The sequence below is a fragment of the Myotis daubentonii genome, chromosome 6 (genome assembly GCF_963259705.1).
Source record: "Myotis daubentonii chromosome 6, mMyoDau2.1, whole genome shotgun sequence".
NCBI classification, from domain to species: domain Eukaryota; kingdom Metazoa; phylum Chordata; class Mammalia; order Chiroptera; family Vespertilionidae; genus Myotis; species Myotis daubentonii.
In genome coordinates this window covers 86,137,381-86,163,700 of record NC_081845.1, presented here as the reverse complement: position 1 = coordinate 86,163,700, position 26,320 = coordinate 86,137,381, and the positions used below count along the sequence as shown (strand labels likewise).

General features: G+C 53.2%; 2 protein-coding genes and 1 non-coding gene across 7 annotated transcripts; 2 read left to right on the top strand and 1 right to left on the bottom strand.

Moving 5' to 3' along the window:
* The first annotated feature begins 740 nt into the window (after positions 1-740).
* PPP2R5D (protein phosphatase 2 regulatory subunit B'delta) lies at positions 741-24,320 on the top strand. 2 transcript variants are annotated; one of them, XM_059701633.1, is made up of 16 exons: positions 744-934; positions 6,625-6,702; positions 18,779-18,995; positions 19,210-19,409; positions 19,492-19,602; positions 19,694-19,786; positions 20,196-20,326; positions 20,446-20,505; positions 20,612-20,720; positions 20,932-20,985; positions 21,281-21,451; positions 21,538-21,665; positions 22,490-22,591; positions 22,693-22,765; positions 22,904-23,020; positions 23,128-24,320. In XM_059701633.1, the coding sequence occupies exons 1-16, from the start codon at positions 908-910 to the stop codon at positions 23,263-23,265; spliced, it is 1,809 nt and encodes a 602-aa protein (XP_059557616.1). In that variant the 5' UTR covers positions 744-907; the 3' UTR covers positions 23,266-24,320. The 2 variants fall into 2 exon arrangements, with proteins under 2 accessions (XP_059557617.1, XP_059557616.1); XM_059701634.1 differs by lacking the exon at positions 22,904-23,020 and having other exon boundaries at positions 741-934.
* LOC132237757 (U6 spliceosomal RNA) lies at positions 16,265-16,369 on the top strand. The gene has a single exon (XR_009453599.1). It is a non-coding gene; the product is annotated as a U6 spliceosomal RNA (small nuclear RNA).
* MEA1 (male-enhanced antigen 1) lies at positions 24,215-26,179 on the bottom strand. Of its 4 annotated transcripts, none has more exons than XM_059701639.1 (4): positions 26,080-26,179; positions 25,287-25,567; positions 25,098-25,200; positions 24,215-24,581 (listed from the first exon to the last, which is right to left on the bottom strand). In XM_059701639.1, exons 2-4 carry the CDS (start codon positions 25,554-25,556, stop codon positions 24,430-24,432), a joined length of 525 nt encoding a protein of 174 aa, XP_059557622.1. In that variant the 5' UTR covers positions 25,557-25,567; positions 26,080-26,179; the 3' UTR covers positions 24,215-24,429. The 4 variants fall into 4 exon arrangements, with proteins under 4 accessions (XP_059557622.1, XP_059557624.1, XP_059557623.1 ...); XM_059701641.1 differs by having other exon boundaries at positions 26,109-26,132; XM_059701640.1 differs by lacking the exon at positions 26,080-26,179 and adding an exon at positions 25,961-26,069.
* Positions 26,180-26,320: the final 141 nt, after the last annotated feature.

Genomic DNA, 26,320 nt, shown 5'->3' with positions numbered 1-26,320 from the left:
TTGTGCAATTTATTACACTGTATCTTAACCATCTGTTTATACCTGTCTGTGAACTTCACCTGACTGGAACTCCCTGAGGGCAGGAACTGATCTTATCCATTAGGACATTACCTTGTGCAGGGTGGGGAGTAAGGGATGTATTTCCCCGAGACACTAAACCCGGAGTTTCCAAGTGCGCAGATCTAGCTGGTTCCCCAATCCCAGGAGATCTGCAGTAGGAACAGGGACCCTCTTCCCAAAGAAGCAACAAACCCGGGATTCTCGTCTCATTTCACCCGGGCCCCCGTCTGCGAGGCTTCCCCTTGGATTCTCTGCAAGCCCTGTCTGGGGAAAGGATGCCACCGAGTCCTCTCCACCAATTAGTGCTACGTTACCCTGAAGAAGCAAGGCACCCCTTCATTTTAGGGCTTCTTTCCTTCCATTCGGACTGGGCAGAGCAGCCGAGTGGAGACAGAGGGCGAGCCCCCTTAGAAAGGAACGGGCCGCGAAGAAAGGCCGAGGCCGACGTGCCCGACGCCGCCGGAGTGCGGCACTCGGTCCTCAGCCTGGGCTTCCCCGGACCCCCGCCTCCTTCGCTAAGCTCGACCCACTCTAGGGCGGGACCTCCCACTCGAGCCAATTCTTGGAGCCGAACCCTGGCGGTTTGTACTCTTCTTTTCCAATGAGAAAAAAAGGAAGCAGCTTGGCGCCAATGGCCAATCGGAAGAGGCGGCGTCTGGTTGTCAGGCAGGTTTGGGAGAGTTCGGGCCAATTGGAGGCGCAGACACCGATCAACCCGGGCGCAGCGCGCAGGCGGTGGCGAGGAGACGCCGAGCGGGCCGAGTGCGGCCGAGCAAAGCCGGAGCCGGAGCCGGAGCCGGAGCCGGAGCGGGGCCGCAGGAGCCAGGCCGGGTCCGGACGGGCCGAGATGCCCTATAAACTGAAGAAGGAGAAGGTGAGCGTGGCCCTTTTCCTTCCGCCTCCGCCTTGGGGCCTGCGCGGAGCTCTGGGAGGGGCTCGAGCCAGGCCCGGGACAGCCCCGGGCTGACCCTCCCGTCCGGCCCCCGCAGGACTCCCTGGGCCAGCCCGCCGTCCCCGCTGCCGGGCGCACCCCCGCCTGTGCTGCAACTGGGAAAGCACCCTCATCTTGCGCGACATCGAGTCCCCCCCACTTACACCTCCCGACCTGCCCTGGCCCAGGGGAGCCCCCTCCCTCCAGATCTGCCCCACTCCCCTCCCCGGTCACCCTCCGGCTTTCTCTCCCCCCGCCACCCACTCCCCACCCCCACCCGTTTGCCGGTTCGGGACAGCCCTCATCCCAGGGAGTCCCTCCAGGACTGCCCACCCTCCCAGCCCCTTCCCTCCTCTTCCGACCCGCCCGGGCCTGCACTGGCCTTCCCCGCCGCTCCCTGCAGCCCCTTCTCCCGCCCTGCCCAGCTCCCTGACCTAGAACAGCTCTGCCTTCTCTCTCCTCCACCGAATCTGGCCTAGGCCCCTCCCTCTAGTTCTTCCTTCTCGCACAAACTTGTGAGCCAGGACTGAGCCTTCCCTTCTGTCCGTGGAACCTCAGAATGTCAGTGCTGGAGGGGACCGCCGAGTGCATTCAGCGCCATCCGGAGTGGTACAGATGGGGAGACTGAGGCCAAGGTCACACAACCTGCTGGAGGCCCAGCTGCACCATCGGGGCTCCCGGCTTAAAGGCCCCTTCGTACCAGAGTCCCCTCTCACAGGCACAACCGTCTCCCAGGTTCAAACCAGTCCGTCACCATTCCCAGGCTGAGCAGGCGCCATCCCCTAATCCTGGGGTAACCTTTGCATTTTTTATTCTTTGCACAGTATTGGACTTCTGTCTTTCCTGGGCCATACTGTCTGTAAATCTGGAATCTGCCCTCACTATCAGATTAGTATTCCTTCTTACCCATGGACTAGCCACCTTGCCTTTGTCGTGGTGTCCAGACACAGGCTGTTTCTTTCCTTTTTTTTTTTTTAAATGCTTTATTGATTGGTTACTTTTAGAGAGAGAGGAAGGGAGGGAGGGAGAGAGAAAATTCGATTTGCTGTTCCACTTATTTATGCATTCCCTGGTTGATTCTTGGATGTGCCCTGACTGGGGATCAAACCTTGGCGTATCAGGACGATACTCTAACCAACTGAGCTACCTTCCTCGTCTACTTCCATACCACCTTCCCCTGTTCTTATCCCTGCCTTTCTCTGCCCTCTATTTCCTGCTGTTGCTGAGATCTGACTCAGAGGTGTGGCTCCTCTGAGGTACAGATGCACACAGAGGATGCTAGAATGCCAGCTCCAGCCTCCCCCAGCTTCTCCTTTCCCGGGCTGGTTCCTCATGGTGACGGGACAGCTCTGGGCTGGTGTTCTGCACCAACATAAAGCAACCTACTCTACGACCCCAGAGGTGTCATGCTTTCATTTGTCCTCTGATGGGCTGGGTTGCTGGGCTCCCATCTCTGACCTTATCAGTTAAACTCTTTATTCTGGGGCTGTTGGAGATCTGCCAGGGTTGTCCCCATAACCTCTCAGGTCCTGATGTTCTGAGTGTAGGGTTGTGATGGTGCACTAGGCACTGAACTTCGTGGGGCACTGAATTGGCCAGTGTTGTGTGCCCCACCCAGGGCCCTGTCCTTGGCAAGTGAGCATGCTACAGTGGTTTGGGCAGCTTAGCTTTAGATGATACACACACAGCCACACAAGGGGTTAAAGGGTCACAGGTTGATTCCCAGTCCAGGGCAGGTAGCTGGGTTGCATGCAGGAGGCAACCAATAGATGTGTCTCTCTCACATTGATGTCTCTCTCTCTTTCTCTCTTCCCCTCTCTCCCTCTCTCCCTTTCTCCCTCTCTCTCCCCCCTCTCCCCTCCCATCCACCCTCCCTCCATTCCATTCTCCCTAAAAATCAACAGGGAAAACAAATCCTCTGATGCGGATTAAAAAAAAAAAAAAGCCCTGCCCGGCCGCATGGCTCAGTGGTTGAGCGTAGGCCTGTGAATAAGGAGGTCACGGTTCGATTCCCGGTCAGGGCACATGCCCAGGTTGCAGGCTGGATCCCCAGTGTGGGGCGTGCAGGAGGCAACCGATCAATGATTCTCTCTCATCATTGATGTTTCTATCTTTCCCTTCCTTTCTGAAAACAATAAAAATACATTTTAAAAAGAGAAGGAAATCTTACCAAAAAGAAAGCCCTGCACCAGTGTGGCTCAGTTGGTTGAGCTTCATCTCATGAACCGAGAGGTCAACTGTTCAGTTCCTGTTCAGAGCACATGCCCGGGTTGCAGGCTCCATCCCTGGTAGGGGGTGTGCAGGAGGCAGCCGATCTATGTTTCTCACATTGATGTTTCACTCCCCTCTTCTTCCCTCTCTCTAAAAAATAAAAATAAATCAGTAAAAACATATTTTTTTAAAAAAGAATGCAGAGGGGCATGGAATTCAGGGGAAGCTGGTGAGGCCTCTGCCTATCTGTAGTTTTTAGGATGGAACAGATACTGTCCCATCCACAGAAAGCCTTTCTCTACAAGATGATTGAGAAGAAGAAATTTGCATTTGACTTGCTAGGACCACAGGGATAAGTACTTGGTTGGAAAAGAGTATTGGAAGGATTGGAGTCCATGGGGCCAGGCATCTCTGAGCCCCTTCGCGGTTTAACATTCTGCTTCTGATTTCCAATTGCCTTTGGCCTTCTCCAGGCAATGATTGGCAAGTCCCGAGGAGGAGGGAGGTGGCATGTGACAGGTTTGCCTGGATGGGGTAGGGACGGAAAGAAGGGGTGGGTAGAAGTGATGCTCAGCCATCACTTCTCTCCTTTCTCCTCCATCCGAGTTGGCCCCAGTCCTGTCCATCCTTCACAGCCTCTCCCCTGAAACCGCTCCTGAACCTTCCGGTGGGAGGGCGCTCTCCCTCGTGCCCTGGGTTTACAGAACACTTGGTAGGTCACTGATGCCCCTTTTGTGCTCTTTTGGACTGGAATTAATTATGGACAAGTCTTTTCTTCCCTTTGCAATAATAACTGAGTTCCATTTTGGTTTGGCATCTCCCTTGAACACAGTAGGCCCTCAACGGATGGGTGCTGAGTCAATCTCCGGGGGGGGGGGGGGGGGATTTGCAACCCTCTTCTTCCCTCATGTTCTGACCTGAGACTTAACATCTTCTAGGTTCTGAGTCAGGTGCCCCTGCTCCCTCCCACTTTCTTCTTGTTCAGAATGATAGTAATAACATTGACTAACGTTAAGCTTTTCATGGACACTGTGCTAAGAGAATCAGGAACCATGATCTTCGTCACTTAGTAGATGAGGAAACTGGGGCTCAGAGAGGCTAGTTAACTTGCGGATGATCATGTAACTGGTAAGGGTTAGGCCCGGAACACAGGGCTGGCTCCATGGCACCTTGCAGCTCTGGACCGCTGGGCTGGGCTGGGCTGGGCTGGGCTGGCGTGTGTGCCCTTCACCTGTTCTGCGGGAGCCAGGGAGCGGGAGTGGTGGGCCCCGCAGCGGGGATCTCTCTTAGGCGCATTCCCTGAGAGATACGACGGAGTGCTTCTAGGGTAGGTGGAGGGGCACAAAAAGACCCAGCAGCTCATAATCAAGTCGAAAGATGAGACACGTACGAAGAGGGGTCACCTGTGTCCAAGGGGCCCACATCGGGGGTCTGTACAGTCACCTCAGTGTTGTGTTCTGCCTGCACCCCTTCATCCTTTTCCTCTCCACCCCATGATCTGAGCCACTCCCTGCCCCTTGATGAGGGGTCAGTGTGCCCAGCGTGGTCAGTAGGCAGTGGAAGAGTATTCAACACAAAGAAGGCGTGCCCGCCTGCTCCTGCTCGCTCACGTGACTGCTCACTGCTCACTCGGAGCTGCTCCACACCTGGGAATGGCTTCCTTCTCCCCGCCCCCACAAAGCCTTCCCCCAACTCCACCCACACAGAGCTTTCTTCTCCCTGAAATCCTCTGCCCCCATAGTCACAACCACTTGATTTAACACTTCTCACTGAAGGGGCTTGGATGCCATTGGGTTGCGGAATCTCAGAGCTGGAAGTGATTTCCAAGGTCCTCCAGTCCAGTCTTCATTAAGGCTCGAAACCCCTTCTGCAGCAAGCCTCGGAGCTGGCGTGACTGCTCCCCTGCTTGAATGCTCTTGGGGTTGGGGACTTGCAGCCTCGCGAGGCAGCCGGCTTCTGTGCAGCTGCTCTGGAGAAAATTCTTCCTTGTTTGGAGCCTCCTCTTGTCTTCCTGTCACTTCAGCCAGGGCTCTTGAGCCTCTGGGTCCACATAGAACAAGTTGCATCTCTCGTCCACAGGACAGCCCTTTAGTTATTTGTAAAGATCCCTCTTGCCCTCCCTCCTGCCATGACTCCTCCCTTCCATTGTCACCTCTCCCAGTTCCTGCAGCTGTTGCTCTCGGGACATGCTTTTGAATCCACTCCAGTATGGATTGTATTCCCCCCACCCCCACCCCCACCCCGCCACCCCAAAGAAAACCTAGAATTTGTCTTTGTCCCTCCCGAAGTCTGCTGCGCACAGCTGAACCAGACCCTCCACAATGGCCGGGTCCCCAGTGCAAACACTCCACACAGGCCTGTTAGCTGATGGAAGGTTCCTGTAAGTGAGCTGCGGGGCACCCATGGCACACACAGGAATTGTTGTGAGCTTGCAGCCAGACCCAAATCCCCGTCTTTTTCACTTTTTCCCCATCTTGTCCCTGTGCAGTTGCTTATTTTGGCCCAAAGCATAGGAAGAGATGCTGGGCAGGCCAGGGCTCCGATCCAGCGGCCAGGTTCCCGAGGGAGACTTGGGTCTAGTGCTCACTCTTTGTAGCAGTTCAGGGCCTCACTCCCACCCCTGCCTCTGTCCTGTCCACTGAGGCGTTCCTGGGACAGTTCCTATACATGTTAGCATTCCTGGGCCCCACTGATGGTGCCCGTGTCACCCTGTCATCTGGGTGCTATTTGTGACATTTAAGAAAATGCCTCTCGCTCTTTCCAGATGGCTCTGGGGGGAGAGTGGTGATCCTTCCCTCCAGCAGGAGAGCCTCAGGCACCCTCTGCCCACTTTAGCCCCAGCGAGTGTGAGCAGCTTGTTCCATCATGCTTTCCCCTAAGACTTTTCCCCTGGCTGTTGACAGAGGCACTCCCAGGCCCTAGCTCATGCCCCAGCCTTGGGAGGGGAAAGAGCATTATCATGCTTCATTACTGTGTGTTGGAGAGGTCTTCCCAACCACATTCTAAACTCCTTAGAGGGACTGAATTTCCCTTTTTGTACCCCAAACCCTCCTGCCCTGGGCTAGATACAAGGCAGGTGCTCGGTAGTTCTGGCTGATTGATTGATTCAACTGGACAGAGGATAATTACAGCAAAGACCTAAAGCAGGGGTCCTCAAACTTTTTAAACAGGGGGCCAGTTCACTGTCCCTCAGACCGTTGGAGGGCCGGACTATAGTTTAAAAAAAAAACTACGAACAAATTCCTATGCACACTGCACATATCTTATTTTGAAGTAAAAAAACAAAACGGGAACAAATACAATATTTGTATTTGCATATGGCCCGCGGGCCGTAGTTTGAGGACCCCTGATCTAAGGGGTCCAGACAAGGCCTCTCCCTTCCCCTGGCAAATACTAACTCGACCTCCATCTTCTTCCTTCAGGAGCCCCCCAAGATTGCCAAAGGCACAGCCAAGTCCAGCAGCTCAGGCAAGGATGGCGGAGGCGAGAGTGCTGAGGAGGTAATGAACGTGGGCGCAGCCCTAGTTATGCTGTACACACCAGCTCCCACTGCTGGCTGGCTGGCTGGTGGGGTGAGGGATCCCAGGGGGCCAGAAGTTACCCGGGCAGAAGGGGAGGAGGCTCCACAGCCTGGGAGGGACCTCAGGCAGGTTTTGCTTCGGCTGGTGCAGACCAAGTAAGTTCTCCCGTTCTTTAGCCCTTCCTGTGAAAGTTGTCTGAACAACTTTGAGTATTGAGTTCCTTTTTCCTTGGGGCAAAAAGCTAGGGGTACCAGGTCCTGGGGAGATGGGGAGAAATATATGGTGCTCAGTGGTGAGTGGCTTCAGCATGGCTCTGGGTGGGGGTGGGGGTGGGGGTGGGGAGTGGCTGGAGTTCCTGAGTTGGCCGGGCTGGGCCCATTGCCCTTGGTCCTGATCAGATGGAAGCTACTGAAGGACAGTTATGAGCAGAGGTCAGCGCAGCCCAGCAATCTAGGGTTGTAAAGCAATAAATGGCAAGTGGAGAGAGCCCTGGAGGGTGGAGGGCCTTAAGGAAGTCCAGAGTGTGTCCGTGAAGGTTTCCGAGTGTGCAGGGGATGCTCAGGGGGGTGGATGATCCTGACGTCATTGAGCAAATGCTCTTATTTCCCGGGAGCTGGTGATCCTTGATTTCTCTGCTTCCTGCTTCCTGTTCTAAACTGTTCAGAGGGATGGAGGAGAACAGAAAACAGGGGCAGGTCTTGTGTGTTTTTGGGAGAAGAGATTGATTAACAAGTGTTTGGGGTTAACTCTGGACTTAGATTTTTCTGGGTATTCTTGGTCCCTGTCACCTTTAAAGGGATCTACACACTTTTCACGCCTATGACCATTGTTTTAGGCCTCACTTGAGTAATTGGAAGAAGCAGGGGGGGTGTCCCCCACTTTGCAGACACGGAAGTTGAGGACCGCAGATAAATTCCTCCTTCTCTGCACTGACACAGTAATCTGATCAGGTCTCCAGAATAGTCCTTATCACTGGGTGTTGTAACTTCTCACATGTTTTCCCCACCAACTGCGGGCTCTGAGGGAAGGAGCTGGCTGACGTTCGCAGCAGATCCGTAAAGACTTCCTCGGAGCACTCCCTGTGGGCTCAGCCTCCCCTGTAGGAATGATGACACCTGTGGAACCCACAGGGAAGGTTGTTGGGAACTGGCAACTGATGGGCAAAGCAGCAAGAGACTTAGAAGTAGGACGGAAAAGAATAGTTGGGGGGCTGCTCCCAGCTTTTGCCTATTACCTACTTGTTCAGTTATTAGATTGATGTCATTTATCATCATCAAACCAGGATTATAGGAAATAAAAGGACTTTTTAAGAAGAACAAAGGACCAAAACCGGTTTGGCTCAGTGAATAGAGTGTCGGCCTGTGGACTGAAAGGTCCCAGGTTCGATTCCAGTCAAGGGCATGTACCTGGGTTGCAGGCACATCCCCAGTAGGAGATGTGCAGAAGGCAGCTGATCGATGTTTCTCTCTCATCGATGTTTCTAACTCTCTATCCCTCTCCCTTCCTCTCTGTAAAAAATCAATAAAATATATTTGAAAAAAAAAAGAAGAACAAAGGGGGCGGGGAGGAACATAAATATAAATAATAAAATGGCAATAACTACATGCCTGTCAATAATCACTATAAATATAAATGGACTAAGTTCTCCAAAAGACAAAGAGTAGCTGAATGGATAAGAAAACAAGATATATATTCCAACCGGGCTATTTTTTTTCTTTATTGGAACAAAGAAATAAGCATCTTATTAACTGAGTCTATGATGTTGATTATAAAAGATTTACTATGAATATAAATGCCCAAAACATTTCTAGTATTTCATTTATTTTAAATAAAATCAAACTGATTAAGCCTGACTGGTGTGGCTCAGTGGTTGAGCATCGACCCATGAACCAGAAGGTCACAATTTGATTCCCAGTCAGGGCACATGCCTGGGTTGCGGGCCCAATCCCCAGTGGGGAGCAGCAGATCAATGATTCCCTCTCATCATTGATGTTACTATCTCTCTCTCCCTCTCCCTTCCTCCCTAAAATCAATAAAAATATATTTTTTTAAAAAATCAAACTGACTAAAATGAAAAAAAAAGAAAAAGATTGATGTCATTTCCTGAAAGCAGCCTTTCTTGACCACCGCCTCACCCCAATCTCCACCTGCCCAGGACAAGGTCAGGGCTCCTGCTCCTCGCTCCTCTGGCACCCAGTGCCATCCACGGCAACACGTAATGAAAAATTCCACGGGAATCCATTGTTCAGGAGCTGGCTCCTTTGTTGGTGCGTGAGCTCTGTGAGGCCTCATTCATTGTCGAGGGGCCTGGCACACGGGAGGCTCCAGCATCTGAATGCGTTAGTGAGTGAAAACTGAAGGAGCAAACAAACCAAATTCAAATTAGAGCTGGAAGGAACCTTAGAATCTAACGCTCTCCTTTCATAGGTGGGAAAACGAAGGCTCCAACAGATTAAGAAATATGCCAAGACCAGTTGCTAGGATTTCTGCACCGCCTTTCTGGACAAATCTGATAAAGGCAGGAGTAGGTCAGTATCAGGCCCTCTGGGGCAGGAGTGTTCAGTTCACCTTTTGCGCTGCTTTGTGAAACGCTGCTCAGGGCTTACCTGTAGGCAGCTACAGGAATTCTGCTACCTGCTTTCCTAGAAATGTGCCCAGGTGGCCCCACGCAGAGGGACAGTGGGAAAGTTGGTGGCCAGGCTGTGAGGCCCAGGTCATCAAAAGCTGTTTGGCAGTCTTTTCCTTGCCCTTCATGTAGTCCAGAATTTTGGGCTCTTACAGCCAAATTTACCCTGTGCTAAGCATTTGCCAGTCTTTCCAATGGACCCTAATAATTATAGCAGCCAACATTGATTTTATTGAACAGTGACTTGTATATTAGTGTCTTGGGACAGCCATCACAAATTACCACAACTGGGTGGATTATAATAACGGGTTTATCTTTTCACAGTTCTGGAGGTCAGAAGTCTGAAATCGAGGTGTCAGCAGGCCAGTCTCCCCTGAGGTTCTGGGGAAGAGTCTGTGCTGTGCCTCTTTACTAGTTTCTCGGGGCTTTCAACACTCCTTGGTGTTCCTTGGCTGGCATATGCATCACTCCAATCTCTACCCCCAGCTCCCCATGGCCTTCTCCCCTGTGTGTGTGTAACTGTGTTTCTCTGTCCAGATTTCCCTCTTCTTATAAGGACACCAGTCCTGTTGGATTTAGCACCCGTCCTAATCCAATATGACCTCATTTTTACTTGATTACATCTGCAAAAAGCCTATTTCCAAATAAGGTCACATTCACGGATGTTGGGTTGATGTGGATCTGGGGGACACCATTCTACTCACTACACTCTGTACCAAACACTGCTGAGTACCTGAGTGCTTTGCATGCATTTAATTTTATAACCTTCTCATTTAATCTTCACGACACTCCCGTAGGTCATTCCGTTATCGTTGTCCCCATTTTACAGATGAGACTGAGGCTTAACAGCGTTAACTAGCTTTTACTTGGCAGTAAAACAGCGAATTCAACCTAGGTCTGTGTGGCTTGGGAGCCAGTTCCCGTTTTTTTATTTTTATTTTTAGAGTGCGTGGAAGGGAGGGAGAGAAACATCGATTCGAGAAAGACACATGGATTGGTTGCTTCCCACATGCACCCCGACCAGGGCCAAGTATGCGCCCTTGACCAGGAATTGAGTCCAAGATCCTTTGGTGTGCAGGCGGACGCTCTAACCATTGAGCAACCAGCCAGGGCCAGCTCCCCTGTGTTCTTGATGGCGTGATGCACTGGCTCTCAGATTCTAGAAGACAGTATTGGAATGGAAAGGAGCCCTAAAGGTTAGGTCAGACTGACTCTGACCTGCTGCTGCAGGCAGGGCGGGGCTCTTTCTTGGTCTGTCTTTGGAGAAGGCAGTTCAGTGCTGTGGACTTTGCTATGTCCTTAGTTCTGGGAGTGAGGACAGGGGGAGGAAAAAATTATCCTGTTCTTCCCCACTTCAGCCTGACCTCCCTGTATCCAGAGTTGTTACCCTAAAAATATTTTGGTCTTATCAGTCCTCTACTTAAAAGCCTCTGTTGGAGCCCTGGCCGGGTGGCTCAGTTGGTTGGAGCATCATTCTGTACACCAAAAAGGTGAGGGTTCGGTCCCAGTTAGGTTTCCGGTTTGATCAATGTTTCTCTCTCACATTGATGTTTCTCTTCATCTCCCTACAAATCAATAAACATATCCTTGGGTGAGGATAAAAACACCCTCTGTCTGCACCTCCTTGTTCACAAATTCAAATTCACATTGTCAGCCTGCTGAGCCGGCTGCACCCCATTCTTTTAGCTCCCATCCTGGTTTCTTGTCACGATGAGCCCTTATGACTCAGAGCCCTTATTGATGTGATTCCGTAGGCCTGGACTGCTTTATCTCCCTCCTTTCTTCCTTTGCTTAAACTCATGTTTATCCTTTTAGAGCCAAATTAAAAGTCACCTCTTCAGGGCTGTTTTCCCTAATCCTTCAGGCAGAGTTGTAGCTCAGCCCTCTGGGTTCCCACATCCTTTGTTGCTTTCTCTGCTTTGGCATTTCCCTTGTACCAACAGCTGCTCTCTGTCCGTCTCACCCACTGGACTGTGAGCTCTTTGAGGGCAAGGGCCATGTCTTACTCACCTTTTAATCTCTAATGATGTTTATTGAATAAACTAGGGGCCCGGTGCACGAAATTCGTGCACTGGGTGGGGGGGGCGGGGAGTGTCCCTCAGCCCAGCCTGCCCCCTCTCACATACTGGGAGCCCTCAGGCGTTGACCCCCATCACCCTCCAATCGCAGGATCGGCCCCTTGCCCAGGCCTGACGCCTCTGACAGAGGTGTCAGGCCTGGGCAGGGGACCCTCATTTCCCCCTATCACTGGTTCTGCCTCCAGCCCAGGCCTGATGCCTCTGGCCCAGGCATCAGGCCTGGGCAGGGGACCCCCAGACGCCTCCGATTGCTGGCTCTGCCCCTTGCCAAGGCCTGATGCCTCAGCCAGAGGCGTAGACCCCATCACCCTCTGATCACCTGATCGGCCCCTTGCCCAGGCCTGACGCCTCCGCCAGAGGTGTCAGGCTTGGACAGGGGACCCCCATCTCCCCCCAATCACTGGCTCTGGCCCCCGCCCAGGCCTGAGGCCTCTGGCCCAGGAATCATGCCTGGGCAGGGGACCCCCATCTCCCTCTGATCGCTTGCTCCACCCCCCGCCCAAGCCTGACGCCTCTGACCCAGGCTTCAGGCCTGGGCAAGGGGACCATCATATCCCCCCAATCCCCGGCTCAGCAACCCACCCAGGCCTGATGCCTCGGCCAGAGGAGTTGACCCTCATCACCCTCCGATCACCAATCACCGGATCGGCCCCTTGACCAGGCCTGAGGCCTCCGGCAGAGGTGTCAGGCCTGGGCAGGGGACCCCCAGCTCCCCGTGGTTGCAGGCTCCGCCCCTGCCCAGGCCTAATGCCTCTGGCTGAGGCGTCCGGCTCGGGCAGCGGGGACCCGCAGCTGCAGCGGCCCCGCGATCGTGGGCTCCGCTTTAGGCCCAGGCAAGGGACCCCTAGCTCCCGGGACTGCCAGCTTCGACCGTGCCCAGCTCCCATCGCTGGCTCCACCCCTGCTTCCTGCTATCACTGGCCAGGGCGGCAAAGGCGCCTGATTCTCCAATCATGGCTGGGGGGCAGGGCAAAGGCGGCCCCAGGGCCGCCTTTGCCCTGCCCCCCAGCTCTTAGCTCCCCCCTGGGTTTCTGATCACTGTCAGTGGCAGGGGGCTTCTTCCTGCTTTCCCTTTCTCCTCCCTGCATTGTGCCTACATATGCAAATTAACCGCCATCTTGTTGGCAGTTAACTGCCAATCTTAGTTGGTAGTTAACTGCCAATCTTAGTTGGCAGTTAATTTGCATATAGCCCTGATTAGCCAATGAAAAGGGTATCGTCGTACGCCAATTACCATTTTTCTCTTTTATTAGTGTAGATGAAGGAAGGAAAGAATTAAGCACAGCTAACCAGAGCTCTAGATGTCAGGATAGAAGAGAAAGCTTCTGTGATTTTCAGGGTTTTAAACGAAAAGGATCTTCATTTGGCTAGTAATTCATTATATAAAAGCTATAACATTAGTCTTTGCATTTTTCACTGTTGATGTTTAGTCGTTCTGTTAACAATACTTTCTATAATGTTAAATATTTCTATCTCCTACTTTATTTATGTGTGAGTCGTGGGTTGAATTGTTAATGGTGGCTGTGTTAGGATCCGGTTGGACCTGCATTGGTTCAGAACGAGCAAGTACAGTTGCAGTATATACCGTGTGTGCGAGAGGGGTGTGTAAATCAAAGTGCCGCTCGATGGCCGGAGGCCTGAGCCTCGGGAAGCTTCCTGGAGCTTGGATCCTGTTGAGAGTTGGGTCCTCAAACTATGGCCCGCGGGCCACATGCGGCCGCCGAAAACATTGATCCGGCCCACAGAAAACATTGATCCGGCCCGCCAAAAACATTGATCCGGCCCACAGAAAACATTGATCCGGCCCGCAGAAAACATTGATCCGGCCTGCCAAAAACATTGATCCGGCCCACAGAAAACATTGATCCGGCCCGCCAAAAACATTGATCCGGCCCGCCGAAAACATTGATCCGGCCCACAGAAAACATTGATCCGGCCCGCAGAAAACATTGATCCGGCCCGCCAAAAACATTGATCTGGCCCACAGAAAACATTGATCCGGCCCACAGAAAACATTGATCCGGCCCGCCAAAAACATTGATCCGGCCCACAGAAAACGTTGTTCCGGCCCGCCGAAAACATTGATCCAGCCCACAGAAAACATTGATCCGGCCCACAGAAAACATTGATCCGGCCCGCCAAAAACATTGATCCGGCCCGCAGAAAACATTGATCCAGCCCACAGAAAACATTGATCCGGCCCACAGAAAACATTGATCCGGCCCGCCGAAAACATTGATCCGGCCCGCAGAAAACATTGTTCCGGCCCGCCGAAAACATTGATCCGGCCCACAGAAAACATTGATCCGGCCCGCAGAAAACATTGATCCGGCCCACAGAAAACATTGATCCAGCCCGCCAAAAACATTGATCCGGCCCACAGAAAACATTGTTCCGGCCCGCCGAAAACATTGATCTGGCCCGCAGAAAACATTGATCCGGCCCGCAGAAAACATTGATCCGGCCCGCCAGGTGTTTTTGCCGCCGCTGTGTGCCTAGGAATTTGTTCATAGTTTTTTTTAAAACTATAGTCCGGCCCTCCAACGGTCTGAGAGACAGTGAACTGGCCCCCTGTTTAAAAACTTTGAGGACCCCTGGACTCGGGACTCTGGTGTTTCGGGCAGAGGAGATGGCCACCCAGAGCCTCGGCTGTGGGACAGGCAGGACATAGGAGGGTGGAGAGCAGGTTGGCCACGTGGGCTGTGGTCGGCGCCCAGGGATGCTCTGATAGCTGCAGAAGGCTCTCCAGGGGCTCACCTGCCTCCCACTTCCAGCCCAGGTCGGTGGAGAAGTCAGAAGCTGGAGCTTTTAGGAGTGCGTCGCTGGCATATCCCCATACCTCCCTCTGGCAAGCACGTTTCCTCGCGAAGGGCGCACAGACCAGGAGACGCCTCATCCAGGCTTGGCAGCCAGGGCTGTGCTGGCTGGGCCAGCTGTCTCTCCGATGCTGCTTATGTCTGAGGCCTGGGGGCCGGGGGCCTTATAAAACCGGGATTGTTTTTAAACTTTGGTTTTTCGCCATGCAGCCTTCTCTTCCCTTGACACCTACATGGAGAAGAGTTGGGAAACACTGTTCTAGTCCCACCCTCCTCCTCACCAGCAGAGAAAATTGAGGCCTTGCCTTTCCCTTTCTGGGAGGAATGCCTCCTTTCTCTGGATGTCCCCTTGGCAGGAGGTTCGTGGAGGGGCAGGGTGACTGCATCTTATCTCGGAGGATGGAGAGAGACCTGTTTTTCCAGAGTTTTGGTTCCTAGCTGCCACAAAGGCCCTCACCCTGGTGTCACCAATGTTTCCCTCCCGCTCTGCTTCTGCCCCATCCAGGGCTCTGTTCGGAGGGTTCTCCAGTCGGGACAGGAAAACCCTGTGGGGAGGGGCCTGGGTTTGGCCCCCAGTCAGTCAGCCAACCAAACATTTGCTAACTGCGTGTTAGTTGCCAGTGCTGAGGGGAGGTGCCAGGTGGGGTCCAGGCTTTCGAGGGACTTGCTGTCCAGTCGGGGAATGACACTTGAACAGACTAAGTAAGAGGTGTCACTAGGGATGGTCCCAGGTCCAGCTGGGGAAAGGGCATGGATACCCAAGGCCTGGAATGTGAGAAGCCTTTTTGGAAAAAGGTGGGACTTAGGCTGGGTCTTGAAAGATGCAATGCCCCATTTTAAAACAAGGAGGATAGTAGACTCTGAGGAACATTTAAGTGTGCTAATTCCAGGAATTTCCAGGCTGCATTCCTAAAATCCATGGGGTGGGAAATAATCATTTCTATTGCCCTGGCCTAGTAGCTCAATTGGTTAGAGCGTTGTCCCCAAGGTTGCTGGTTCAATCTCCACAATTGACGTTTCTATTCTTCCCTGTATCTTTTTCTCTTCCTCTCCCTCTTTCCCTTCTCCCCTCCCTTTCTCTCTTCTCCTTCTCCTTCTCCTTCTCCTTCTCCTTCTTCTTCTTCTTCTCTCTCCCCCTCTCTCTCTCTCTCTCTCTCAAATCAAGAAATGAGATTTTAAGAAATAGGTACTATTATCACCCCCATTTTACAGATGAGGAAACTGAGGCACCAAGAGACTGTATGACTTTCAGCTAATTAATGGCAGAGTCAGGAGTCAAACCCAGGCAGTCAGGCCCAAGTCTTCTGGTCATGGCAGGAGAGGTGTGTGATGGCTGCTTTTGCCCCACCTCCTTACCTTCCCCTCATCCAATTGGTGTCTGGGGCTGTCATTTCAGGCAAAGGAGAGGGCCATAAGGGCAAAGCTACACTGGACCCAAGGGCTACCCTGGGCTGGACCCTGTCCCCTTTGTTTTCTGATCCCCACAGAGGTCACAAGCTCAACATAATTGTTTCCATAAAAAATTCAGAGCCTACGCCCTGGCCGGGTAGCTCAGTGGGTTAGAGCGTTGTCCCAACATGCCAAGGTTGTGGGTTCGATTCCCTGACCAGGGTGCATACAAAAATCAATCATTGGATGAAGCATAAATAAGTGCAGCAACAAATCGATGTTTCTTTCTCTCAAAATCAGTAAATAATTTTTTTTTCAAATTCAGAGCTTACAAAGCATAACATTTCTGTCTTTCTCCCTTCCCCGTACCCCAGATGCTTTCAGATTTTCCCATTTTTATTGTATGAAGGAAGAGTTTGTGGAGGAGGCTGGAGAGGAGGTGGGGATGGCAGGTATGAGGACAAGAGGACAACTTCCCTGTGGTTGGGGTACCCAGCTAGACATGGCCTCACCCCTCTGGTGCTACTGTAATCCTGGTTGGTCAGCCTCTCTCCTCTCCCAGCAGGGGGGCCTGGACAGTACCTGTGGGTGGACAGCCCTGCAAATGTCTGTGTAGGCTGAAAATGGGCTTTGTGTTCACCTCGGCAGCACATATACTAAAATTGGAATGATACAGAGATTAGCCTGACCCCTGCACGAGGATGACACCTAAATTTCGTGACGCATTCCATATTAAAAGAAAAAAAAATGCCTGGCTCAGTGTTTAAGCATCAACCCATGAACCAGGAGGCCATGGTTCAATTCCCAGTCAGGGCATATGTCCAGGTTGTGGGCATGCAGGAGGTAGCCAATCAATGATTCTCTCTTATCATTGATGTTTCTATCTCTCTCTCCCTCTTTCTCCCTCACTGAAATCAATAAAAACATGTTTTAAAAAAAGAAAATGGGCTTCCTGGCTGCTGTGGCTCAGTGGTTGAGCGTCAACTTATAAACCAGGAGGTCACAGTTCGATTCCCCGTCAGGGCACATGCCCAGGTTACAGGCTGGATCCCCAGTATGGGGCGTGCAGGAGGCAGCCTATCAGTGATTCTCTCTGATCATGGATGTTTCTCTCTCCCTCCCTCCCTCTCCCTTTCTCTCTGAAATCAATAAAAATATATTTGGAAAAAAAAAAGGGCTTTGTGAAGCTCTGACACGCTTGTCTGGGAGGAGGGGAGGAGATGGTTTTTAAAAGTAGCTGTCTTTACAGAATACAGAAAAAAGTCACCTATCACTCTGCTCCTACAGGAGATGGGCATGGCCACAGTGGTGAGCTTACTCCTGTCCTTTCCCCCTCACCTGGGCTTAGTGCCTTGTGTGGCATTGTGGGGGAGCTCATGTATGTACAGTTTTGTAAAACCCTTATTTTGCTTAGCATAGCAAGCAGTTTTCTGTAATCACATAGTTTTAGGTTTTTTGTTTTATCTTAAGTTTTTATCGCCGTAATCACACGAACATGTACATTGTTCAGAAAATCAGATAGTACCTGGGCTGCAATGTCAGGGCAGCCCTCCCAGGCTCCTCCTCTCCTTCAACTCCTAACTTTCCATGGAGGGTGACTTCTGTATTTCCAAATAAGATTCTGTTACTGCTTTTTTTAAAATTTTTTGAGATTTTGATATTATCTATTGACTGTACTGTGGAAAATTAAGCCTCAGTGTCTTATACCTCTGCACAGACATCTCCCCTCTTCTCAAACTACTCATCACCAATTTTGGGTAAATAACTGTGATTGAGTAAATATTTTTTTACAGCTGAACCATGTATGATTACATTTAGTACATAGTTTTGTAAACATGATTTTAACTCCATGACATCCCACTTATTTATTTATTTGCTATTATAAATAAGGCTGTAAAAAGTATAAAAAGGCCAAAGCCTCTTTTTTAAATTGAATTTTTTGTGTGTTTTTAGAGAGAGAAGGAAGGGCGAGGGAGAGAGAGAGAAGCATCAGTGTGAGAGAGATAAACATCAATTGGCTGCCTTCTGCACACCTTCCACCGGGGATCAAGCTCACAACCTGGGCATATGTCCTGACCGGGAATCGAATGGCAATCTTTTGGTACATGGGATGTGCCCACCAACTGAGCTGCACCTGCCAGGACCAAAGCCTTTTTTCATAGTTAGGATTTTTCTTAAGCTATATTTCTAGTACTTAAACTGAGACATGGGAATGAATTTCTTTTAACTTTTAATGGAAGAATGTAACACATTCAGTAAAGTCATACAGTACAGTAATCTTAGGTGTCTGCTTATTTAATTTTTACAGGTATATATGCTATGAACTATCTCCCAGACACAGTCAAGATATAAATGTTTCACCCTAGCCAGTTTGGCTCAGTGGATAGAGCGTCGACCTGTGCACTGAAGGGTCCCAAGTTCGATTCCAGTGAGGAGTGCAGGCCTGGGTTGCGGGCTCAGTCCCCAGTGGGGGGCATGCAGGTGGCAGCCAATCAGTGATTCTCATCATTGATGCTTTTATCTCCCCCCCTCTCACACACACACATATCTATAATAATAAAAGCATAATATGCTAATTAGACCAGATAGCTGGACGACCTTCCTGACGAAGCCGGGGCTGCGAGGGCTGAGCCCCTTGCACGAATTTCATGCACTGGGCCTCTAGCATGTGTGTGTGTGTGTGTGTGTGTGTGTGTGTATTTTTTTTAAAGATAAAAAATGTTCCCATTACTCAGAAGGTTCCTCCTGCCCTCTCTCAGTCAGTACTCACACACCACCCCTCACCACCTCCAGCGAGGCCCTGGAGGATAGCTTCTTTTCTGACTTCTGTTGCCGTCAATCCATGACTTGGCTTAGCCTGTTCACCCTCACCCCACCGTGAACTGGAGTGAACATGTTGAAGGCTCTGTGCGTCGCTTTGGGAGACTTCCCTTTGCAATCACGCCCAGGGATAACCGTAGGCGTCTCTGACCCTGGCCTTAGCTCCTTCAGGGCAGGGCACATACACGGGCTGGGATGGAGGGTGGCCCGGGCCTGGGGGCAGTTACCGGCCACATTAGTACGCAGACATGCGCACTCAGATCCACCTTGGGAAGATGTCTCGGGAGCTGGGGGAAGGGACTTCAACAATTCACTTGTGTGACCAGGCCCAGCCACAGCCGCCACCCCAGCCCCAGCCGCAGCCCCAGTCTCAGCCACCGGCATCCAACAAGCGTCCCAGCAACAGCACGCCACCCCCCACACAGCTCAGCAAAATCAAGTACTCAGGGGGCCCCCAGATTGTCAAGAAGGAGCGACGGCAAAGCTCCTCCCGCTTCAATCTCAGCAAGAACCGGGAGCTGCAGAAGCTTCCTGCCCTGAAAGGTACTTGGAGAAGGTCACCGGGGGCTGGTGCACCAGGCTTGGGGGCACTGGGTGGTTTTGGTTATTTGGGGGATGGGAGTTCTAGCAAATATGAGGGGAGTTCCATTGGGGAGAGGGTGCCAGGGGAGCGGGACAGGGTCAGGGAAAGCCCTGTGAGGCCAGTAGGGCACAGCAGTGAAGGGCGGGGAGGGAACCTGACTGCTGGCCCCTCTAGATTCGCCAACCCAGGAGCGGGAGGAGCTGTTTATCCAGAAGCTACGCCAGTGCTGCGTCCTCTTCGACTTTGTGTCAGACCCGCTCAGCGACCTCAAGTTCAAGGAGGTGAAGCGGGCAGGACTCAACGAAATGGTGGAGTACATCACCCATAGCCGCGACGTCGTCACCGAGGCCATTTACCCAGAGGCTGTCACCATGGTGGGCGCAGGAACGGGAACGTGGGCAGGGTGGGCGCCCTGGAGAAGCCCAGACAGAGCTCTCACCTGGCTCCACCCCTCAGTTTTCAGTGAACCTCTTCCGGACACTGCCACCCTCATCCAATCCCACCGGGGCCGAGTTTGACCCAGAGGAAGACGAGCCCACCCTGGAAGCCGCCTGGCCACATCTCCAGGTACCGGGGCCAGGGGCACTCAGACCTGCCGCCCGGGTTCTCCCAGTCCTTGGGGAATACCCCCTGAAGGGATGCTCCTTTCCCTCCACAGCTGGTGTACGAGTTTTTCTTACGTTTCCTTGAGTCTCCTGATTTCCAGCCAAACATAGCCAAGAAGTACATTGACCAGAAGTTTGTCCTTGCTGTGAGTCCCTGAGTTCCTGTCTTTCCCCTCCTTCCACTGCATGGACTCTGGCCCCACATCCCTTACTCCGGTCCCAGTTCTTTCTCCCTCTAAGAATATCTTGGGTTTCAGCTGTGTCTGTACAGGACACTAAGAGGGTTAAACAGACCTACTCTGCCTGCAAGAAGCTTCCAGCATAATGGAAAGAAACAGAAGAAGCAACAAAGTTACCCACCCCGTTCAGTATGCCGCATGCATACTCAGCTGTCCCCTTGGGGAGAGCAGAGAAATCCAGTTACTCTTTCCAGGGCCTTGTCCCAGGGCCCTCCCCAGAGAACCTCTGGGCTTCTCCCAGCCAGGACCCTGTCACCCAGCCCTGCCTCCCTCAGCTCCTGCCTCACTTGCCACCTTCCTTCCTGCCCGCTCCCAGCTCCTCGACCTGTTTGACAGTGAGGATCCTCGAGAGCGGGACTTCCTCAAGACCATCTTGCATCGAATCTATGGCAAGTTTTTGGGGCTCCGGGCTTATATCCGTAGGCAGATCAACCACATCTTCTACAGGTGAGGCCAGGAGCCAGGCTCAGCAGCAAAGCAAGCACCGCTAAGGTGGGGGGAGAAGGGAGGTAGGGGGGACTGTAGAGGGGCCTCAGGTTGTCAGGAGACCCTTTTCCTTCCCTCAGGTTTATCTATGAGACGGAGCATCACAACGGGATTGCCGAGCTCCTGGAGATCCTGGGCAGGTGAGAGGGGGGGTGGGGTCACACATGCCTGAAAGAAGTTGGGAGGGTTGGTTCACTGAGCTTGGACCAGGCCCTTTGGCCCTAACGAACCTCCCTTAACTCCTAGCATCATCAACGGCTTTGCCTTGCCCCTTAAGGAAGAGCACAAGATGTTCCTTATCCGTGTCCTGCTTCCCCTTCACAAGGTCAAGTCCCTGAGTGTCTACCACCCTCAGGTAAGCCGCCTTCCTCTTGGTGACCCCTGCTTGGGCCTGGCAGCAGAGAAGACAGGGAGGGGAGATGTTCCGGCCGGGTGGGGAGGCAGAGGGAGTGGGTGGGACGATTCCTGTCTACGCCGCCTCTTCCATTGGGGGTCTTGCTCCTGTCTCTGATCTCCGTGACGCCTGGGCCCTGCGCCTCACCTCCTTTCGGCCTCAACCTTTGCAGCTGGCATACTGTGTGGTGCAGTTCCTGGAGAAGGAGAGCAGCCTCACTGAGCCGGTAACTCCCTCTCTAAGCCCCAGCGCCCGCCTGTCTGTCAGCAGCACGTCTGTCTGTCTCTGTGGGGCAGTGCCGTAGCAGGTGCTCTGGAGGGATGGAGCCCAACAGGTGACATGGCTTCCTCTGTGAAGGAGAAAACCCATGTACACCTAGGAAGCAGACCCAAGTCAGAAAAACCTGAGCCGTTAGCTGAGGCCATCCAAGCTACGCCCACTGGGGGGGGGGGGGGGGCAGGAAGACTTCCTGGAGAACCAGGCAGGTGTTGAGTGAGAAGTTTACCCTCCTGGTCTCACAGGTGATTGTGGGGCTTCTCAAGTTCTGGCCGAAGACCCACAGCCCCAAGGAGGTGATGTTCCTGAATGAGCTGGAGGAGATCCTGGATGTCATTGAGCCTTCAGAGTTCAGCAAAGTCATGGACCCACTCTTCCGCCAGCTTGCCAAGTGTGTCTCCAGCCCCCATTTCCAGGTGAGATCCAGCCCGCCTCCCAGGAACTGGGGGGGTCTTGAGCAAAGCAAGCTGTGTCCTCACGGAGTCCCGCCTGTCCCCACCAGGTGGCAGAGCGAGCTCTCTATTACTGGAACAACGAGTACATCATGAGCCTGATCAGTGACAATGCTGCCCGGGTCCTCCCCATCATGTTCCCTGCGCTCTACCGGAACTCCAAGAGCCACTGGAACAAGTAGGCGCTGCGGTGGGGCTGTGGTTTTGGAGCCTGAGGGTGTGGAAGACCTACAGTCTCATCTGGTCACTGCACGTAGGGGCGGTGCCCACTGTAGGTTGAGAGGACCTTGAGGAACGGGGAGAAAAGATACCTACGTGAGAGATCCGAGACCAACCAGCAGAGCAGTGGCCTGTAGTACACCTCTTCTTGCAGTCAGACATTTTGCCGCTTTGGTCACTTAATTCCACGCTGTGAGAAGTTGATGTGGCCTTAGGGTGTGTTGAATCCCAGTGTTGTAAAGGCTTTCCTGCTAAGAGCAAGCATGCTGTGGGGCCGATGCACATCATGCTGCTGGAGGCCATTCGTGTGGGCCAGGCAAGTGGGGAGGAGGAGGGTCTTGGAGCATGGGTGGCAGGAAGGATGGACAGGCAGACCGGTATTTGTGAAAACCCTGCAATGCCGATCTCAGGTCGCATGATTTGACCGGAGAGATGAGCTTACACTGTAGCAGTTTATGAAATGGGAGTAGTAAATGAGAAAGCTCTTAGCCAGGGGTCCTCAAACTTTTTAAACAGGGGGCCAGTTCACTGTCCCTCAGACTGTTGGAGGGCCGGACTATAGTTTAAAAAAAAACTATGAACAAATTCCTATGCACACTGCACATATCTTATTTTGAAGTAAAAAAACAAAACGGGAACAAATACAATATTTGTATTTGCATGTGGCCCACGGGCCATAGTTTGAGGACCCCTGCTCTTAGCAGACACCTAGGAGAGAGCAGGTAGGGCCTGGCACGAGGGCAGGCTGTGGCCTCTTACACCTCGTCTTTCTTGCGGCGGCAGGACAATCCATGGACTGATCTACAATGCCCTGAAGCTGTTTATGGAGATGAATCAGAAGCTGTTTGATGACTGCACACAACAATACAAGGCGGAGAAGCAGAAGTGAGTGTCTCCTCTCAGGGCCTCCGACTGTCCACCTTGTCCACCGCCAGCCCCCTTTGCTTCTCTCTCAAACTCTACCCCCATCCTGTCTGCTCCCTCAGGGGCCGGTTCCGAATGAAGGAAAGAGAAGAGATGTGGCAAAAGATCGAGGAGCTGGCCCGACTTAACCCCCAGGTGAGGTTTTCCTGCCACCGTCTTGAACTGAGGGGCCCCTGTTAGGCTGGGGGAGGGTCTGTTTGAGGAGGAGGAGTGGCAAACAGGTTCAGAGTCTGAAGGGGCTCCCCCACTTGTCCGTGCCTCCGTTCCTCTCAGTACCCCATGTTCCGAGCTCCACCACCGCTGCCCCCTGTGTACTCGATGGAGACGGAGACCCCCACGGCAGAGGACATCCAGCTTCTGAAGAGGACTGTGGAGACCGAGGCCGTGCAGGTGGCAGGGCACAGGGGGAGGCGGAGCAGCAGAGCCCAGCAGTGAGGGGAAGCCGCAGAGTACACTGGGAATTGGTCGCCATTCCTCTCCTCCCTGTCCCCTCACAGATGCTCAAGGACATCAAGAAAGAAAAAGTGTTGCTTCGGAGGAAGTCGGAGCTGCCCCAGGACGTGTACACCATGAAGGCGCTAGAGGCTCACAAGCGGGCGGAAGAGTTCTTAACTGCCAGCCAGGAGGCTCTCTGACGCCCCGCGTTTCCTCCACGGGGCCACAGCCCACTCAGCCCTGGGACGCTGCCCTAGCCCTCCACCCTTTGCTCCCCACTGGCTGACACGGGGCAAGGCAGTGCCTCCTTAGCGATTCTAGGGAGGGTGATGCAGCACTTGAAGCAGGGATGCCCACAGAGTGGTCCCTCTTCTCCCCAAAATGTGTTGGTGCCTCCTGGTGGCCAGTACAGACAGGCTGAGCACTAAGATGCTTAGTGTTCAGACAACTGGGGACGCCTGTACCCTCCTGCTCCTCACCCCACAGCTACCTGAGGCTGCTCTGAGAAATACACAGAGGAACACATAGGCTCCTCTCCTCTTCCCTTCATCTCCATTTGAACGCCAGGGGTCTCCTCCTCTCCCTCCCCGGCAGAGGCACACCGGGAGCAGCAGCAGATTATTCTCACCAAAGTTACGCCAAGCCCCACTGGCCCCTGAAGTCAATAGCTGGAGGGGCGCCAACCCCCAGCAGCACAAAGAGGCCCCCAGCCCCAGCAGCGTGCAGGCTGAGGGGGCCGTATTATTTCCTCTTTCCCCTTGCCCGACCAAGACCATGTGGGAGGTCAAAAAGAGAACCACGTAAGCTATGGACATCAGGTAATGAATAAAGGGCCCAGGTGGATCAAGAGAAAGGGATGAACAAACACCCTACCTGTGCCCCTCCTTGGTGAGCAGCAGCCCTGGGATCACACACGTGGAAGGGACCACCTGGGGCTGACTGCTTTCCTGTGCTGTTGGTTCCCAAAGCCAAGAGGAAGGAGACAGGGAGCAGTGTCTAAGCATGGCTCCCTCCAACATCTATTTATTTTCCTTGTTTGTGCTAATGCTGGGCAGGCCCTTGCTTGTCCCTTTCAGGCACCATGGAGAGGCAAGAGGCTTAGGAGAGCCAGACCCGGGTCCCAGGGGCACAGGCAGTGCAGCTTTGGGCTGTGTACATAGGGTGCTTTATTCTCCAGAGTGATACATGCTATGGTGGGTTGGGCTTGGGCCGATGTCCCCGTATGTACAGACTGAATAAAGTGGGTCTCTGAGAAGTTTGATTTGCCTTGATGTGGAAGGGAGATGGGCGTTACAACCAGGGATGTGTTCAGTCCTGTCCTGGTTCCAGTGGAATGCAGGGAGCTAAGGCAGCTCTCAAGGTGGTCACTTCCAGGCAGGGGATGCCTGCCGGGCTTGGAGAGCCTTCTGTACCACGTCTTCCCACTGGGCATCTGATATCTCCCGAGCCCAGGCAGGAACCCCTGGTGCAGGCAAGCTTACTCCAGCCATTGTCCTTTTCACCAGCTCTACATGTTCTGAAATCACAGGCAGAGACTAATTAGAGGATAGAAAAGATGGGAGCTGCTTCCCTGCCCATTCCTTGAATTAACCCAGAACCATTGGGTTAGTAAAGTCACCAAATCTGTCTGTTATTTCTAGGCAAGCCTGCCCATTCCCCAAGTCTAGCAGAATAGCATTTCACCTGGATTCTTTAAAAAAAAAAAAAATTATTGATTTCAGAGAGGAAGGGAGAGAGAGAAACATCAATGATGAGAGAATCATTGATCGGCTGCCTCCTGCATGCCCCCTACTGGGGATCGAGCCCACAACCCAAGCATATGTTCTTGACCAGAATTGAACCCGGGACCCTTCAGTCCGCAGGCTGATGCTCTATCCACTGAGCCAAACCAGCTAGGGCTCACCTGGATTCTGACATCTGCAAAATATTAGATTACAAACTGTCATTTTAGGAACAGGGTATTGCTCTGTGACCTCTCTATTGGCTCTGGCCAGTTCCTTTCCCCCATAATGAAAAGAATAATCTCTTTTACCTGGGTCCATGGGAATAGAGCTGTGGCTGCTCAAGGCTGTGGCGCCCTCCTCATCTTCATCCTCGCTCTCTAATGGTGGGTCTGGCAAATGAAGCCCCAGGGCCTGAACAGCCAGAGAAGACAGTTCAGGGCCAGCCCTTCAGGGATCCCACCGTCACCTCCTCGGGAACAAGGCCTCCTCCAGTATACCTGGATCCGATCCTGGATGTCCGCCACTACGTCCTCTCCGTCCCCCACCGGCGCCAGCTCCACCTCCTCGGGCTCAGGGTCTTGGTTCAGGGGCTGGTAGGAGTAGCCAGCTGGGCCTGCCCCGGGTTCCTCCTGCTCTTCCTCAGGCTCCTCACTGCTCCAATCCCCAGTGCCTTCCGTGGGGCCCTGGTGCGGCCCTAGTTCCTCAGTCTGATTGGGGAAGATACGCTCCGGGCCCATGTTGTCTGCCCCTAGAACTACTGCTGCCATCCGGGCACGGGCTGCAAGAACAGGGGGGCACGAGAGGGACCTGATTAAATGAGCTGTGCATTCCGCCTCCCATCCAGCTCCTTGTGGTCTCCTTCTGTGTCCACAAAACATCTAAACGCCCAACCTTCTGCGCCCCAACCCACCTTGGCATCTCCTGGGCCCTTCGCCTTTTAAGTCGGGCTCTTATCTCGAGCCGAGGCCCACCCGCCTTGCTCGGCCATTTCTTAAATATTTAACAGCAGAACCAGAGGCTAAGGCTGCCATCTCTCAAAACACACCCCTTCCAGAACCCCGCCTTCCCGCCCCCCTCCTGACTTGGGAACTTCGGCTGGGCAAACAAGCTCCCAAAGACAAGGCGGACCCGTTCCCTTCTCCCCTCTCAACGGGGTTCCCCTCTGTACCACCTGACAAACGCCCTTCAGGCCCCAGGGGCTCCCCTCAAATGGTCCCAGCTGCGGCGTTCCCACCCCCTCCCCGCCCCCACCCCACCGATGGTCGGCGCCAGCGTCTCCGCGCGCCTCACCCGCTCAGAGCCCGCGGCCGAACCCGCACCTCCACTTCCGCCGGGGCAGGACGTGCTGGGCGCCTAGTCCTCCAGCCCCGCCCAGGGCTCATGATGGACGCGAAAGGGGACAACGACTCCGCCCCTTGCCCCGCCTCCATCATCCGGGCCCAAACAAAGAACTACATTACCCAGGGGCCCCCATGGTTTTCTGACGCAGACGCACATGCGTACAAGCTCCTCGAGCGCCTGTGCGCGGCTC